The 19,217-nt window shown below is 39.9% G+C and overlaps 1 protein-coding gene across 1 annotated transcript; it reads left to right on the top strand.

The window, feature by feature from the left end:
* Window positions 1-3,836: 3,836 nt before the first annotated feature.
* Window positions 3,837-17,900, top strand: LOC134593016 (glutathione S-transferase 3, mitochondrial-like). Its single transcript, XM_063444558.1, has 4 exons — window positions 3,837-4,086; window positions 13,011-13,133; window positions 17,177-17,249; window positions 17,671-17,900. The coding sequence occupies exons 1-4, from the start codon at window positions 3,958-3,960 to the stop codon at window positions 17,769-17,771; spliced, it is 426 nt and encodes a 141-aa protein (XP_063300628.1). The 5' UTR covers window positions 3,837-3,957; the 3' UTR covers window positions 17,772-17,900.
* The last annotated feature ends 1,317 nt before the right edge of the window (window positions 17,901-19,217 follow it).

Raw genomic sequence — 19,217 nt, 5'->3', positions numbered from 1 at the left:
TATATGCAACCACACTTATTATATATAATTTTGTTCAGGAGAAACATGGCTTTAATTTATCATTAACTATTCATATATGGAACATAATTTATTATGAATAAAATGAAAAAAAATGTGAGAAAAGAAGATTTTTTTTTACATTTGCATTTCCGTCTGACATTTTAGCTGTGAATGTCATAACACGGTTTTACTGCAAAAAAATGCACATATTTGTAATCAGCGATGTCTCACGAGTACAACAGTACCCCCCATTAACAAGTTTTATGGTGTTTTGGAAAGTTACAGGGTCAAATATAGAACATTCCATTTTTAAATTGAAATTTTCCAGATTAGTAATGTTACCATTGAGACGGTGTGGTAGCCCAGGAATGAGAATTACCCCCATAATGGCATAGCATTTGAAAAAGTAGACAAGCCACGGTATTGAAAGTGGGGTATGTTTAGTCTTTTTTAGTAGCCACTTAGTCACAAACACTGGGCAAAGTTAGCGTTCATATTTGTTTTTGTGTGGAAAAAGCAAAAAACGAATATTTGGCCAGTGTTTGTGACTACGTGGCTACTAAGAAAGACTGGACATACCCCACTTGCAATACCTCGGGTTGTCTACTTTTGCAAATGGTATGCCATCATGGGGGTAATTCTCATTCCTGGGCTACCATACGCTCTCAAAGGCAACATAACCAATCTGGCAAATTTCAATGACAAAAAAATGAAATGCAAGCCTTATATGTGACTCTCTAACTTTCCGAAACACCATAAAACCTGTACATGAGGGGTACTGTTATTCTCGGGAGACTTCACTAAACACAAATATTAGTGTTTTAAAACAGTATAACATATTACAACAATAATATAGACCATAAAAGTGCCGTTCGCTTGTAAAAAAATGTGAAAAACTTCACTTTTACTTAAAATATCATCGTTGTAATACAATTTACCAGTTTGAAACACTAATATTTGAGTTCAGCGAGGTCTCCCGAGTACAACAGTACCCCCTATGTACAGGTTTTATGGTGTCTTGGAGAGTTACAGGGTCAAATATAGTGCTTGCAAATTAAATTCTCTGCACTTTCTCCCTGTGTTGTCAGGCTTGTCAATCAAATTTTAATTAATCAAATCACATAATTACGTTAAAAGATTATTTAAATATACACGTAGAATTTTTGGATATGATCCATTCTTGGACCCCAGAAAATTTGCTTTTACATCTGAATTTACCGCAATTAACTAAAGATAAGAGAGATCTTTTGATCCAGGCCTCGATGGCCTTTAAAATTAATAGATTCATGGCCACAAATTAAGGCATCTATTATCATTCAATGTAAAATGGAAAGAGGAATAGCCTCTAATTTAAGTATTAATATTAGACAATATGAGATATGGGATGATTGGTTAAAGGTCCTTGGGAATTAATGTTGGAATGTATATATTGGGCAGCAATTTTTCGGTAATTTCTGATTGGTAATTTTGGGGGGAGTGGAAAATTAATCTAACTCTATGTAATTTGAGGGCAGAGTTGAATGAATAAGATAGGATGGTCAACTTTGTTATATGTTTTCTAGTCTATATGTATGTCCTTATTTATTGTATTTATTTGTATACATTGTAAGATATGTAGGATATGTATGCAATGTATGATGATATGTATATATATATATATATATATATATATATATATATATGTTGTTTGTAAAAAAAAAGAAAACTAATAATTAAATAAATTATATATAAAAAAAATATACACGTAGAATTTTAATATATATGCATTTATAGGTATTTAAATTCTACGTGTATACTAATGTAATCTTTTATGTAATTATATGTATTTATCTCTATATATATATTTGCGGTTATTTGTATTATATATATATATATATATATATATATATATATATATATATATATATAGATAGATAGATATATATAGAATGTCATTCTAAGTGTATTTTGTTACCGATATATATATATATTAATAACAAAATACAGTTAGAATGAAATTACATATGCATATATAATTTACATTAAATTTTGTTTCAATATTTTATTTATTTATTTTATTAATGTATTATTTTAATTATACGTATTTATATATATATATATATATATATACATACATACATCTATTATATATATAATATATATATACACATATTATATATATGTAACGTCATTCTAAGTGTATTTTAATATTAATATATATACTTATATTTATATTAAAATACACTTTGTATGAAGTTTTATATATATATATATATATATATATATATATATATATATATATATATATATATATATATATATATAATATATACATAAAAATATATTTATTTTATAACATGTTAATTTTTTTTTTTTTACACTACCTACCAGCAGGGGGACTGTCTTATATTTTAGACAGTCCCCCTGCTGGCAGTTCCATAGCCAGCTATAGGGGGCCATGTGATCGCTCTTTGAGAGCGATCACATGGCCCCCGGGGGCCTCATTTGCCGGAGGGGGGCTGCCTGGGCTGTCAGGCAGCCCCCCGGAAGAGGATCGCGGCGGAGGTGAGTATATATATATTAATAGTAAAATACACCTAGACAGTGTATGTGTGTGTGTGTGTATATATATACACACTTAGATTATATATATATATATATATATATATATGATCTAAGTATATAATTATTTTTTTTTACACTTATTTAACTTTTTTTTTTTTTTTTTATTTGATTTCAGCCAGCAGGGGGACTGTCATTACAGTTAGTCCCCTTGCTGGCAATGCCTGAGCCAGCTTTACCGGCCATGTGATTGTGAGGTCCTCACATGGCCTGGGTGGCTGCTGGAGGGCGGACGTGCCGCGGGGGGCTCCCTGGGAGTCCCCCCACCTGTGATCGCCGGCGTGGGATCGCCGGCGACCAGGCAAGTAAAAAAAAAAAACCGGAGGGCGTACAATTACGCCCAGCGGCGTTTAGAAACGCTTAAAAAAAGGACGTAATTGTACGCCCTCCGGTCTTAAGGGGTTAATGCATTATAGAGACAACACATCAACTATGTTTAGAAAAGATGAGATGCTCAACTCAGGAGGTCCCAGATTTGCTGCTGATCAGAACTGAGAAGGAATGCGCACTTTATCAATGGGTTACTCCAACTCTATTTGCCACTTTTGGGTTTTAAGCACTGAATTGAGCAGTGAAACTTCAGAGGCATGATCTATACACCAAAACTGCTTCATTAAGCTAAAGTTGTCTTGGTGACTATAGTGTCCCTTTAAGCTGTGGTGGTTTTGGTTACTATAGTTCCCCTTTAACTAGAGCCAAGAAGATTGTGTTAGGGTTATACATGTATTCATGGTGCCAGAGAAAAATCACATTTTTTTTTCTGTAAAAAACAAACAAAAAAACTTCAGTAAGTAATACAGACATGTAAAGATATTTACCTTTTATACATCTTCAATAAATGTAATACAATGTGCCTTAGTAAATAAATAGTTTACCTTTGGCGTTGGTCCCCCCCTTTTTAAAAAAAAATTACGGTGAGACCTATACGGTGAGACCTGTTCTAACACATATTATGGTAGAGCTGCAAGAATCACCATCCAATATACTGTACATATATACTTTTTATCATTATGAGAAAAGGGGGGTAAAAAAATCTAAAAAACTGAACTAAACAAATCTACATGTATAGATAATCCGTATCTGGGCTTGGGTAGCAGAGAATCAAACTACATGTATAGGTAATGGTTATGACATATTCATAGTGCATGGCCTTCCTGTTTTTTCCTACAGTTAGAGGGTGGGTCTAGATTCATATATCGAATGTCTGCACTGTTCCAGCACGTTGTGTAGAATGCTGCACTCACTGCCAAGTGATGCAAGACTGTGATAATGGGCGCTCCGCCCACCCGCATAAATAGTGCATGGGAAGCAGGCATCGAACAGTTGCAGCATAGTTAGTGGCTGAGAGCTGTAAAGATGACGGATATCGAAGACTTGCTGCCCCAGAATTTTGCCTATGTCATCCTGACTTTCATCTACAGCTATGTAATGCTGATGTACCTCGGTATAAATGTGGGGAAAGCAAGGAAAAAGTACGGAGTGAAGGTATTGTAGGTGCACGCTTTTCCCTGAAGACACTACATTGTTTACTTGAATTATTTAGTGGGAGTTTATCTTCTGTCACGCTTGAGTCTATGTATCAATATTATTTGTGTGTTATACTAAAAAAAGGGCTTATTCACTAAACTCCTGATTATCATACATGTTTTTTTTAAATAATCAATATGTGACTATAGGTCAGTTCTTTCAAGCCATTGGAAATTGTATTTGTTACAGTTGGGAGTTTATCATTATTTGTGTGGTATACTAAAAAAGGGCTTATTCACTAAACTCCTAATTGTCATACATTTTCAAAAATTAGGTAAAAATAATCAATATGTAGGTCAGTTTTTCAGGCCATTGGAAATTGTATTTGTTACAGTTGGGAGTTTATCATTATTTGTGTGGTATACTAAAAAAGGGCTTATTCACTAAACTCCTAATTGTCATACATTTTCAAAAAATAGGTAAAAATAATCAATATGTAGGTCAGTTTTTTTCAGGCCATTGGAAATTGTATTTGTTACAGTTGGGAGTTTAGAGAATATACCCCTAGTACTTGCAAAGCCCTTTTCAGAAACATGTTAAGATGCATGTTTATCTGCAGAAATACAAATGAGCTCTGAGTCCAACCCTCAAAACAGACCAGGTTTAAAGTTCTCTATTTTTGAGCACTCCAGGCTTGATCCCACTACCACGCCCACACACATATTTAATGCATTATAGAGAAAATACATCAACTATATTTAGAAAAGATGAGATGCTCAACTCAGAATGTCCCAGATTTGCTGCTGATCAGAACTGAGAAGGAATGCGCACTCTCAGTGGGTGTCGGGCTTATGCAATGTATGATCATATACTGTAACTAAACCCCCATAGTTTTTTTGCCTAGGTGAGGTTTGTAAATAAAACTATAACATTCTGTGAGACCTGAAATTGATGTTTAGTGAATGACCGAATGCGTTGGATTTTGTATGGTGTATAAATGGGCCCCAGCAGCACCCTATAATGTATGCATGTTCAGGTGAGTGCATATATGTTGAATACCGTGACCATTTCAGCCATTTAGGAGTAGTAGGAATTTGAGCACAATTTTTATTTCTATGTTGTTTTGTCTGAAGTTTGAAATTTGGTTGAATCCCTAATCATTCATTCTTTCACAAATAACCCGGTTTGTTTAAATAAAATAAGTTTACTTTTATAGGGAGGATAGTCATTGCTGTAACATCGTATCATGTGTGATTTGACAATATTTAGTTAGAATTTTCACTTGTGGCCGGTTTCTTTGTAGCTCTCGGTCTCTTCTTCTTGGTGTTTCTTGAAAACCACTCATTTAACGTTGCAAAACTGCTTGTCATTCTGCCTACACAGAAAATTCTGTAATTGAACTTTTAACCAGTTGTCTAATACTACAGAACACAACCCTGTAGAAACCTGTTAGACTAGAAACAGATTCAGGGAAAACATTCAATATGTAGTATTGAATAGTATCTACTAACAATATATAGCATTTGAAATTCGACAAAACAATAAGTTTGTAAAATTTGGAAACTGAAATGAGCACCTTCCAAATATGATTCTGTAACCTCTAGAAAAATTATGGGCATCAGTATTGTGCTTAGTAGCGCAGCTGAATTCTTTTATTTTTACAGTTCCTCATTCTCTCATCAGACTCACAAAATTCATAGCAACTACGCAAAGTGTGTGCAAAAATAGATCTATAGAAATCTATACATTGTGTCCATAATTCTATTTTGGATAGGTAGGCAGGTAGATTTAATCCAGGTGTTTTCCCCACCAAGTTTGCATATGTATCCTGTGCACAAAATTTACAGTGGGACTGTGACCTCATAAAACCCCCCTGGAGCAGGGTATTAAAAGAGCTTAAAGACTTAGCAAATGAATATTTCGAAGACCATTTCCTAGCTGTTTTTTGGATTTCAACATATTTCATTTTCCATGATAGAGAAGATTTCATATAATTGAATTGACGATGGCCACAAAAGTTCTAATCTCAAAATACTGGCTTAAACATGATATCCCCTCTTGGCTACAGGTTGTAAATCAGGTTGAATAACCATGTAACATGGAAAAGGACATCTATCAGGAAAATATTAAATGGTATGATAAAAAATGGACACCTTGGCTGGGACGGCTGATATTAAAACAAGACTAGTCCTTTCATTCACAACCTTCATCATTTGTACTAGAGTCCAACAGGCCAATAGCCTCGTCAGAGACTATAAATAAATACTCCCAATTTATTTGTCTTCTACAATCTAATATATATAAAAAGCAACAAATGTAGCTGCACTTGCGGTCTGTAGTTAAAATCTACAATTCTTTATTGGTTCACATTAAAATAAGGATCGACGTTTCAGTCCTTCTTGTGGACTTTCCTCAGGATCAGAACAGGAATACTGATGTACAGAAACTCAAATATATGCATACATAATTAGTAACAAGAGTGAAATAGGTTAGATATTCTAACTTACCCCAGGTGTGATGCCGTCGCCGTTTATCTGAATGCCGGGCGCATGCGTGTAGTGACTCCTCCCCCCTTGTGATGTCATCACAAATTAATGTGATGACGATCAACACTTTCTTATGGCAACGCTTGTATACAAATAATACGTGCTCATAAAATTTGATGAGAGGATGATTATGGATCATCTAGATTTAAGGTGCATGGAGTTATATTTAGATTAAAGTGAACGGATGAACAAGAAGTGAAATATTAACATTTTATGTGTATTTAAAACGCCTATTTAGGGTGCAGACACACTTCATGAGAGCTCCCGGCAATCAAAGAATATTACACCCCATCTGGGTCGCAAAAACACCCAATACCTACCCCATTGGAGTCCCATAACCATAGGGAACAGGGATGGGACGAAAAACTAAAAAATTAAAGCCTGACAAACCACATCCGAGCCAGAATATCGGCGACCTTCTGCGCCGGGCTAACAGCATGGCTAGGCCCAAGATGGCTGACTACCCCGAGAACTTCTCGGATGTATCGGATGACTTCTACCTGGAGGGTGAGGAAGACGAAATGTCCGTACCGCAACCCACCAAAACGGTCCCCAAAGCATCTGACTCCTCACCGGTCACCACTGAGGTCCTCACAACGCTTCTAGCGACCCTCCAGAATACTATACTGGCGGACACAGCTAAGATCCGCGAGGACATAAGGGGCCTGTCGGGCAGGTTGGGCACCCTGGAGGGAACCTCCGGGGAACACACCAAGCAAATCTCCTCCCTACAACGAGAGACCAACTTCATCGGCAGCACAAATCATATGACCAACACCTGGCCACAATGGAAGACACAAGGCGCAAAAACAACGTGAAAATAAGGGGAATCAAGGAGGACATACCGAACGATGAGTTACCTCACCTCCTGCGGCGACTATTTACAGAACTACTACCCACGAGACAAGGCCGAACGGTAGGCCTAGAAGAATCCTTCCGGATCCCCAAGTCGCCCAAAGCGCCAAAAGGGACCCCCAGGGACCTGGTGGTCCGCTTCCTGACCAGTAAAGACAGAGCTGCAGTAATGTCCGCGGTCAGAGACCACACGCCATATGTTTTCGAAGGCATGCACCTCACCTTCTTTGCGGATCTATCAGGATACACTCTAGCGTGGAGAAGAACCATGGCACCATTTACTGCCATACTTAGACAACACAAGATTTCATACCGCTGGCGAAGGGCACACAGCCTACAGATCCTGAAGGATAATGTCACACAAGACGCTAAAGACCTCACGGAAGCTGCAGGACTGCTAGCCACCAATGGACAGAGCAGGGCAGAACAAACCCCCCCATAGATTGAATCCCTCCACAGCGAAACCATTTGCACCCAGGGGACAACAACTGGCCTCCAGCTCAGCGGACAATACCTGAGCTCACCGACAACAGGAGGGGGACTCTACCCTAGTAACCAACGTTTACAGACAAAATTTCATTTCCAGTTGATATTAGACAGGTGGATCTCCACCGCTTCCCAACAGTCTCCACGGGCTCCTAAGCGCCGGCATCAGATGACACCAGACTGTAAGATGAACTTGTCCCTCCTAACATGCCTCATCTTTTCACTATTTATCCCTCCTAACATTATAACCTAAAATGAGCACTGTCGGTTTATACAATGACTCTCTAGTAAGATTGATCTGTCAAGATTTATTTTTCTCTAGTCGCAATAGTTACAAAAATTACTATGCCAATAGCTATGAGAGTATTACTCTATTCTCCAATTTGTAAATGGTTTATTCCTCCTAAATGATGTTATGCTGTGTAAAGGCTATGTATTCCGTAGGTATCTGCACTGTTGAAAATTATATATGCAAACGTAACACATTGGGCTCACCACGATGGGTACACCTAAACGATGTCTGCACCTGAGCACACCATCTTACCTGCAAGCAACATAACTTGAATAATCGCTAGAAATAGCTTAATAATCAACACGCAGACACTCATAAGCAACAGCCAGTACACCTTTATTATCATAACTCAGTGTCTTAATGCTTTTGTATTTTTGATTTATGTTCTCAAATTTTAACCAACGACTCTACCTAGGATTTAGCGTGATATTTCGCCCTTCCATGGGCAACATAGATATAAATGAAGGAACACGGCCCCAGGAGCTACCCCCATCTACAGCAGCTTAGCAAGTTTACTTACCACGTGTAAATCACCTAGCCTTGTCAGTACACTAGGCCAGTTCTCCTGCACTCTCCTACGCGGCACTACATGGCTCCTCGTAGGCCACCAGGCACACCACACACTTAACCCCCTCAACTGTCTAACCAGGATTAACGTGCTTAGCGCAAGCTCAAACACGATAATGAACCTCTACCTGAAATCAACTGACGAGTTTACACCTTGCTTAACCGTAACGTTGGCGCTATAACATTATAAGCCTGTTTGTTATACCAGTCTATGTCATTATGTTTCACGTTCAACCGTGACGTGTTACCATTAGACGTTTATGCTTCCATTATGCATCTATATATAAAAAATGTGCACTACTTAAATGCCATAGTTGTGAATCGCTGTATTATGACCATGCTTACGAAAGCTATTGTGGCAGAGTAAGCTGTTTTGTTCACTCATGCACTCAAAAATAAAGAATTAAGGGGGCGGAGCCTAACCAGCGAGCTAACAAGACGCACTCTGTCAGAGCTCCCGTCACAAGGCTACAAAAAGCGACGAATAAACCGGGCTGCAGAGCTACAAACCCCCTAAGTACTAAGGCTCACGGCACTAGGGTAACCCGCCGGAACAGAATGCCACCCAACTAGACACCCGGGATGACTGGGCAAAGTAACAGCAAACTGAGGCCTAACATGGGAGGTGGCGAGGAGAGACTGCCGCTTTCCCGCCAACCGCAAGCAGCCATAAACAAGCAGAACATGCAACCCCCCCCATGGACCGGTGGGGGACATCCCGGTCCCCGCCAGAAGGAGGGCCTCGGGCCCTAGACCCCATGTCTAAACCTGTGATTTATCCAAGCAAAGTGGGACCCTGGACCTCCAAGATGGCGGACACACTCAGCCCAGCAAAACGAAACAAGCAATCAACTAACCGTTCGGGCGCTGACTATAATAACTACATCACAGCGGAAGGTTCACTAACCGCAACCCAACAAGAGGTCAGGGTACAGCCGCATCTTTAAAGCACTGTGGAAAAAGCTGGAGGCCCTCATGCAGACCCCCTTGTCGGGGACAACACTAGGCGGCACACCACAGGGCCCAACAAGCAGCCGTGGCACCCGAGCACCGCGGGCACGGGCTAATGGTTCAGCGGCCCGAAGGAGCCCTCGCAACCCACGACATCACCTGCACATGCGGCGTCCACATGCAGCAGCAACCAAGCAAAGAGAACTTAAACGCCAGGCAGCGGGGCAGGGGCAACAAGCAAGAAATGACCGACCAAATCCGACAAGCAGAACCCGGGGGTAAGAGCACCACGGCGACACACGGGTAGATCTCACAAACCCCCCCTGACCTGGAAGAAGAATAGACCACCAAAACGTGAAAGGCACCGGCATCAAGAAGGGGGGCTACAGAGACCACCAGACCCTGTCACTGTCAGCTCTGACAAGAAAGGCTTGAGGCGCCCACAAACTAAGCATCTCGCCATGCTCCCAGCCAGCTACAGCCCACCCCCACAGCCTGGACCTGAGAAGCCACGTCTGCTGCCACAAGTCACCAAGCTAGTACAAGGGAAAGCCACAGCATCACCTGAACGGAAGAGACACCAACCGAACACCGGAGTGGGATGAAGCCCCAACCTGTGAACCCAGAGACTGAAAGCCACAAACCCACTAGACACAGAAAAATATTAAGACTAAACTTTGTCACAACACTATCACCCAAGGGCAAACCACACAGCACACACTCCCATACTTGATACCAACCTACCCAAAACCAACGCACATTCCAACATGCCACTACAACATAACATAACCCACCAAGCTACACATTTAGTGTTAAGATGTCTGTGCATGTAATGCCTTGCCTCTTTGTCACTCCGCTAACCTCTTCTACCGCTAAGCTACATACCTTCCTATGAGCATAATCTCAAGCGTACCAAACTATTTCATATGCATACCTAGCCTTGAATGATTCCTACTTACCATGAATTGTCGACGTCTCATAGCTAGTTAACCTCATGTTATAATATAATATGTTTATTACCTACTATAATCTGCTGATGTTTCAGAACATAGTAATTTCACTTACTATAAAATGTGCTGTTCAATAAGCCGCAAAACAAAATGCTATGTCTATGCTTGCAGCAGCTGTTGTGGCTCTGCATACTCACTGTTACCCTAAGCACAAATAAAATAAAGAATTTGAAAAAAAATAAGAATTAAAAAAAACACCTATTTTGGATAGATTCCACTAACTTTCTCTGTTTTAAGAAGGAATATTGAAAGTACGGTAAGTTATAAATTAATTTACTTTATTTGCCCCACAACTATGTGACAGGGTTCTAACCAATTGGTATCTATATGTAATAACATTATTATGTAGACACTATTAGTAATGTATTTTTAACATTATATTCCTCCACTAGCATAAGAGATAACAGTATCATTCTGATGTTTGTCACTTATATGGGAGTTTGCTTGGCACTTTTTATGCACTTTAATTTTTATACATTAGCACCATAAGCACTTTATGCACTTTTATCTCGTAAGCAGTGTCACTTTAATTATCGCAAGTATCACTTTATAGTATAGTGGTTATACCCACTTATACTCTAGTGGAATCTATCCTAACCCTATAGTGTTCCTTTAAAGTCAATTGTGTGTCTTGTCAAAGAAAGGGTTGGAGAAGAAATATATTAAGGCAGAGGGTAAAATGGGCATGAACCCAATTATCTAAAAAACAAGGACTGGACAAGTGCCCTGTCCACTAGATGGAAACGGAGTTTAAACTTAAATCCTTATTGGGTATCTGTTAAGAAGAATAAGAAATATAGTAGGAAAGGTGGACAGAATCAATACTACCACATTTACATAAAAACATGAAAACAATGTGAGGTGTGTGTGTGTGGGTGGGGAGAGAGAGAGAGAGAGAGAGAGAGAGAGATAAAATCTACACACACATATACATAAATCTCATGTTAACCAAGGTATTTACAAGTGTGTATAGATAAAAGTATAATAAAACATAACTAACTATATACAAAGTATGTCCACCGGTGTTAGAGTCTAAATGTTGTAAACACAGAACTTTATCTTAATTGTTGTAGGGTATTCAGTCTAAAGGTAATATTGGCTCTGTGACAAGCTGTTAGATCTAACTATGTGTACAAGTTGGGCAACTTGTGCAAAGTCTCTATTCCTGCAGCATCCTTGTGAAACCTAGCAAACCGAAGAGCAACAATGTTGCAAGCAGGTTATCTAGAAAAAAACCCAAGTAGAAACCTCAACTAAATATTGCTATCAAATGAGCATATATTACCAAGTTAGTTTACTCTAAAATCTACACCAAACTAATGCATGTGGTCCTCCAATACTCTAAAAGTAAGTATCACTGTCTTGTGCCCACAGGGACACCTGGGTGGGGAATATAAGCCAAAGCTAATAGTCTCTTGGATACCAAATAATGTGGTGACAGAGCAAAAAAGACATACTGCACTGCTACTATACCTCTATTCTGTGCCTTCGAACTCTCTCTAATAACAGCAGTGCCGTAATAAACCGAGCATACCTGAACCTGTCGAAACAATAGAGAAGGGGGATCCTGCCTTCTCTGAATTGTCGAGTGGTATGAATACTATGACACCAGGTTTGGCTACGATCTAAGGTGTCCAAAGTATAACTGAGCCCCGATGCGCGTTTCCCCGGTTGGGCGAATAAGAGATGCATTTTGTCAACTTTGGCTTTTACCATAAGTCAAAGTAATTCCTGTTTGGTCGTATGATAGCTTTTATTAGCATGGCCAATATGGACAAAGCAGCCAACATAAACATTTAATAAAGATTTTATATTTCTCTGAGAAGAATTATTAGCCATATGTATTTAACTAATATCGCAATGCTTTCATTTGTCTCACTGCAGGCACAGGGCATATGCACCACAACCACTGCATTAGGTTGATACTAGTAATGTGTGGTGTGTGGATAGAATTCCAAGTAGTGGGGCTATTTTGTTTGTGTATATGAAAAATGCAACAGAGGATTTAAATGGGAATTAAGCACCCATATAAAGAAATGCAGATAATTATAGAGAGTTTGCAGAAATATCCACATCCACTTTGTCTACCATTGTTCCACGTATTTAGGTCTATTCGCTAAACAAACAAGTTGATGTACATCTAAATTAGACTTTAGTACACACCTCCAGTTAGTTTCCTTTTTATGTTGGTACTGTGCAATCCGTTTTCTAACAGTCCTTCCTTTCTCATTGCAGTATCCACAGATGTACTCTGACAAGGAGAACGTGTTTAATTGTATCCAGAGAGCACATCAGAACACCCTGGAAGCATATCCCGCATGGTTGATCTTCCAACTGATAGCAGGTCTTGCATATCCAGTAAGTTAATGCATTTGTGTATGTATGAACACTATTGTGAGACCCAGCATTTTTGTTTGTGTCCTAGAACATCATATAATATATGCCACAAACCCTGTCTAAATGAAAAGCTGCACTTCAATGTCAGATTGGTTTGAATTCTAATCTGACATTGCACAGTTGCTCTGATTCACTATAATTTGTAGAAATTCTAAATGTTGTTCATACAGTGGGACATGGATCTAGACAAGGGGTTCCCAATTGATGTTTTCCTGTGGAACCCTTTGACATAGTGTATCAACGTTGTGGAACTCCCCCACACAGACACACACACCTTGAAACAGTGTGTGTGTGCGCATATGTATGTTTGAAGGTGTGTGTATCTGTGTTTGTATGTGTCTGTGTATCAAGGTGTGCAGATACACCTTGACACACAGATACACACAACTTGACTCACAAATACACCCAGTGACATATACACACACTTGCACCCACAGATACACACACTGACACTCAGATCTACACACACACACACACTGGCACATACTAACACACATACACTCTCACTGACAAACAGACATACAAACTCTCTAACAGACACACATTTTTTTTTACAATTTACTCCACCCAGCTCCCCTACCTTTATGAGTGCTGGCATGCAGTCCATGGGGTCCACTTGGGCTGCTGGCGTGCTGAGCATGAAGTCCCTGGGGTCCAGAGGGGCTGCTGAGCGGCTTAGCGGCGAGGGAGCAGTGGTCTCCCTGCTAAACTCCTTTGCGCGCCACTTATTGATGCCGGAGTGACGTCATATTCCGGCTCCAGCAACTCTGCAGTGCGCGCGAGGGATCTGAGAAGGGAGCTCACTGCTCCCTCGCCCATTTTATTTTTTAAACTTTTGGCGGAACACCAATTGGGAAACGCTGATCTAGACGAACTAGGTTCACTAAACAGTACATGGTGCTAAATGAAAAACTGAATTGCATGATTCAGACTAAACTAGCAATTCTGTAGGTAAAGTCCAGTATGAGATTTTTTTCAAATCTGTTATTTTAGACTACATTTTGCAATTTTCTAAAATTAGTGTTTAGTGAATTAATCCCATTCTAATTGAAAAGGGCTTTTCCATTTATCTATTTGTTTGTTTACTGATAAATTATGTATAAAAAGAGATGAATGGGGGGGGCGGAGCCTAGCTTCCTAGCAGGGTGGACGTGCTCCACGAGTGCTCCTGCACACCGACGACTAAAACGGGGGATATACCCCGATTCATCGCTCACTCACTGCTGAGAAGGTGCCTACTGATTGGGGGAGGCCCAGGGAATCGTTTTGATGTCAGACACACACCCGTACCCCATCGGGCCCCCACAATTCCGACCTGAGGCCTAACCGCGATCGAGCCAGGGAGAGGCGGCCGCTCTCCTGGATGGTAACCTCGCAGGTGATACCCATACAGTGCTCACCTCCAACCCCCCCCCCCTCTGGACCGGCGGGGGTCATCCCGGTCCTCGCTGGGGACGATCACCCCCACATCACGACTAGCACGAGAGACAACGACTGAAAAGAGGAGAAGCAACCAGGCCCTGATCAAGATGGCGGCGCAAGCACGGTCTAACAGGAACCGCATACTCAACACGCCACCCCAGCACATAGGGGTGTTCTTTGACAGGATTTGTGCCAGCCTGTGGACCACGCTTCACACTCAGAGACCGGCCTACATGAGGGCGATACAGGAGGTGGCAGCATGGATTCGCCCGGCAACACGACGCCATTTTGGCGGGAATCCCCCTCCACGCAAACACAAGCGGGAAAAAGCCCAATTAAGGCGACAGCTCCAGCACCCAAGCCGACTGTTGCCAGCCAATTCCCTGAACCAGCAGACCGGCACACCCCGGACTGTTTATCGGTCAACACTCTTATGCTCACCGTTAAGTAAACAGCAGACCCGCTCATCACGGCAGACAGGGGCGGAAAGAAGGCGCAAGATTAGATTCACGGATCCCTGGGACTGCTACTCCCATCATCACCATTTGGACATACTAAGATCCAAAAGCCCACAGCATCCTGCCTCACCTCGGGTCCCCATCACAGATGACCGGATTAAAAGCAATATGATAAGTCACTGCATGGACTACCTGCTCCAGCACACCAGTGGCGTAGGGTGAAGGTTTGCGGTAGCCTCTCTCCCTGCCACCACTTCGGTCGGCAGAGCAGAACTAAATAAGTACTTTCTTGCTTATTATTTTATTATTTTATAACCAACGGTCTCTAAAATATAGATTGAGCTGTATACATTAGCTTGCTTTTTCTGCTTTCTAGAGCCGACAGGAACTGTTTGTACATGAATGCTAGATCTGGCTAACTACACCCGTACATTTTGCATACCATGCATCACAAGCGTCTGCATTATCTTGCTTACTTTAAAAATGCTACAAATAGGCAACCTTGAACACATACCCACAGGTTTCCTAGCCTCTCTGTTTAAATTGCCCACAAAATGCTCGCTTGTTTTAGCAAGAAATGTCGGTACAGTGCTTTAGTTCAGAGCATGAATATCCTGTTTCTGTTACATATGTTAAGCCTTTGCTTTGCTTTACTTTAGTCCGGATAACTGGAATGTTAGCCACAGGAGTTAACCTCCACTACTGACTTACCTGTGTAATCCTTCTTAGATAAGCTTTTAACACAGGTGAACATCAGTCTACTCACCTACTTAATCGACCTGGGGTCTTCAGCTGAGTACTAATAACCACCTAGCCTATATAAAGGGGGTAGCCCACACCGGGTTAGAACCTGCATTAGACCTACTCACTCTTATAAAGCGACATAAACAGACCAGACAAGCGACCTCACAGTCTACCTGTAATGGCAACAGCTCAGGTCTTGCACTACATAACTTCGATGGGTACAGAGGAATTTCTTGCAATCACAGAAATGCTTAACTATGCGACTGGTTCCAGTAGTATAAGCCTGTAGATTATGCCTAGTATCCCTGCTCTCCAGGTGATCACTCCATTATATGTTATGTAGGAGACTATAAGCAAATATACCACGCCTGCGATTATCTTTTTATTGCACCTCATAAATATTGTGTTTGAATTTAGCTTGATTCACAGACGCGCTAACTGTTTTAGCATAATGTTTTAGCATAAATTCTACTACTTGTCAAAATTGTTACTAGATTGTTACCACGTACAAAAAAAAAAAGTGCAGTTTCTTTTGAGTACCACATTGTCAATACTGGTGCTTAATCCATGCGTGCTGTTGTGGCACTTGATATATGCTTGTAACTCTTCATGCACAAACAAAATAAAGAATTAAAAAAAAAAAAAGAGATGAATGGGAAATATTACATTGTAGAATTGCTGTTTAAATTGCTGATTCAAAATGTCATAGTAGTAATCTGTTTATTTTAAACAGACATGCCAGTAAATAGTTGACATAGCAGTACAAAGTAGTCTGCACAGATGGCAGCTAGCGAAAACAGGTGGTGTATGATTTTTGTTTGGCCAACATTAGGTGTAAAAATATAATGTACATGGCGGGATTTATCAAGGTGACAATTACCATGGAAACCAATAGATTGCATCTCATAAATTGTTACTCTGCACTTAAAATAAACACCTGTTTTTGCCTTTATAAATCTCACATAAAGTGTAAGTTCCAAATAATTTGTGTGTGTTTTTTGTTTTTTTTGGGTTCTCAAGTAATTCAATCTTTTTTTTTTTTGCAAACACTCCTGCATGCTTGTCAATCCTAAAGCGTAGCAAGGATAATGACTTTGCTCTGTACACAGAAGCACTTTACTCCTCTGCACTCACACCAGTAAAAGCTTAATTAGCATTTACTGGGCTGAAGGGATGTATAAACGTGGAAACGTTGCCCCGGTTGGACTTCAATTATGACATGCTTACTGCAAGCCTGCTTACAATTCTCTGTGTTAATTTGTCTTTGGATTATTTGTTTTTACTACAGATAGACTGACTACCTTTGACAATTCTCTTGTGTCTTTAATGCTGTTCCTGTAACCGAGCTAATGCTGTTATTTTTATATTCTCCCCCCCCAGTTGTCTGCATCGGTATTGGGTGCTATTTGGGTAACCAGCCGCTTTTCCTACGCCTGGGGATATTACACAGGAGGTGAGAGCCTACTTATGTTATACTGGCTAGAGGAGACAGAATCAGGACAGTATAACAATACAATCATTTACTTGGGTAATCAAGCAAATAGTGGGATGTCTGAAAGTATGTTTGTCTGTTTGAGCTTACAAAATAAGCTCATGGAACACACCACTGAAATGTTGACGAGTCTACTGGGCTTCAACTATCCACCAACAATACATGGATAATCCTGACATACCTTAGTGCAGTTATATATTATTATTTGTTTATATTCGTATCTGCTACATAGATAATCTTTTGTATTTTAGGTAATACTATCCCAAATATCAATTAAATATATTACTTGTGGGGTGACAATGCACCATTTATTTTCCACACTGCATGATATGTATGTGAATGTTCCTGAACGGTGTTTCTAATTCTGTTGCTCTACTTGCAGATCCACAGAAAAGAATGAAAGGCGCTTATGGTTATATAGGACTCTTCGGGGTTATCCTGATCTCTCTTGCTACAGCTCTGCAACTTCTCGATGTTATTTGATTAAATAGCTTACTCTTTTTGATAACATTCCAGTTTGTCTTTAGAAATTCCTTTTCAGAATAGGTATGGAAATATATAGCTGGGTTAGCTCGTGTTACTATCAATATAGATTTCTGAAACACATTTTGTTTTATCATTACGTTTGTACTAAAAAATAAAATACTAATTATTCCATCTTACGTGTTGTACTGGAGGTGTTTGTCAGTTTTGTTTTCTTTTTAAAGGGTTACTTCAGACTCCTAGCCAACTTTAGTTTGCTAAAAAGCTTTACATGTGAACAATGTGTAATTTTTTTTAGTTGTCTGGCTTTCAAGCAGACAACCGTTAATATTACTTCCTGGTTTTGTTAGCTCTATGCAGCTGACCTCAAGACGCAGCAATTGCCCAGAGCACCTGACTTACAAAGACTTCTCATTGCGCTGTGATGGACAGCCACAGAAAGTCTAGGCTGGGTTAGAAGGGGAGAGCTTGCAAAGGCAGCAGACACGAGAACTAAAGGTTCTGCAAACTGTTTTTAGATATAACTCCAATGAAAAATACATAATTAAATGCATGCAAGTTTTCATTGGGGTATATTTACTAAACCATGATTTTGTATTTGGGCAGTGGAGTGTCCCTATAAGTTCTTACAGGAAATACCAGTCATGGACTTAAGATTATTTTAGGACTGGTGCTGACAATTATGGTGCTCTTGGGCCTAATTACAGAATCTTACAGACAGAAAACACTATAACAGCCTTGTATCTGGTTGACCTGGTACTAGAGGAACACTTGCAGGATACATTTTAAGTCTTAATACCCTATGTCAATCTTTCTCTCCTACCAATAAGTTCAGTCTGTCTGTCCATTAAACAAGACCCAAAAGCTCTCATCTCCTCTCTCTCTCACTAATCACAAACTGTGAACCTTCTCTTATCAGGATTTACTTTTCCACTTCCTTCCTGGTATACAGACTAAAGCAGAGAAGGTGGATGTAGTAGAAAGTACATATGCCACAAGGTTGACCGGAGGATGTTGGACAGTTAGAAGCAGCAAGAGGATTTGTGCTTAGCTTGCTATCAGTAAGTTAATTTTTAGGATCAATGTCCTATTTAATGGGCATGGGTCATTAGTCCTTATACTAATGCCAGCCCTGAGCACTATATATCCAAACTGCAAGAATGCTTTAGAACACAGCAAGTGTATCTTGCTTAAAAGGTTACTCCAATTAAAAAAAAACTAGTATTTTAATTTAACACCATTTTTGGTTAGCTTACTGTAATATTCTCCCCTCACTAAAGGGGATGGATGTTAGGGAGGACGGGTTGAGAGAAGGATGTATGGCAGAGATCATACCACCACTGGTCAAATTTCACCATTATGCTATGCGTGCTGAAGACAGACGCCAAATATGCACAGAATTAACATTAACTAATGACACTGCTGGAGGTAGAGTTACACCTACTG

The sequence above is a fragment of the Pelobates fuscus genome, chromosome 1 (genome assembly GCF_036172605.1).
Source record: "Pelobates fuscus isolate aPelFus1 chromosome 1, aPelFus1.pri, whole genome shotgun sequence".
NCBI classification, from domain to species: Eukaryota; Metazoa; Chordata; class Amphibia; order Anura; family Pelobatidae; genus Pelobates; species Pelobates fuscus.
The sequence above is the reverse complement of the archived record's forward strand: the minus strand, read 5'-3'. Positions and strand labels throughout refer to the sequence as shown.

Coding starts and splice junctions, on each gene's coding strand:
- LOC134593016 (XM_063444558.1), top strand. CDS start 3,958: ATGACGGATATCGAAGACTTGCTGCCCCAGAATTTTGCCTATGTCATC. Junction 13,134..17,176: donor TAGCAGGTCTTGCATATCCA/GTAAGTTAATGC, acceptor CTCCCCCCCCAG/TTGTCTGCATCGGTATTGGG. Junction 17,250..17,670: donor CTGGGGATATTACACAGGAG/GTGAGAGCCTAC, acceptor CTCTACTTGCAG/ATCCACAGAAAAGAATGAAA.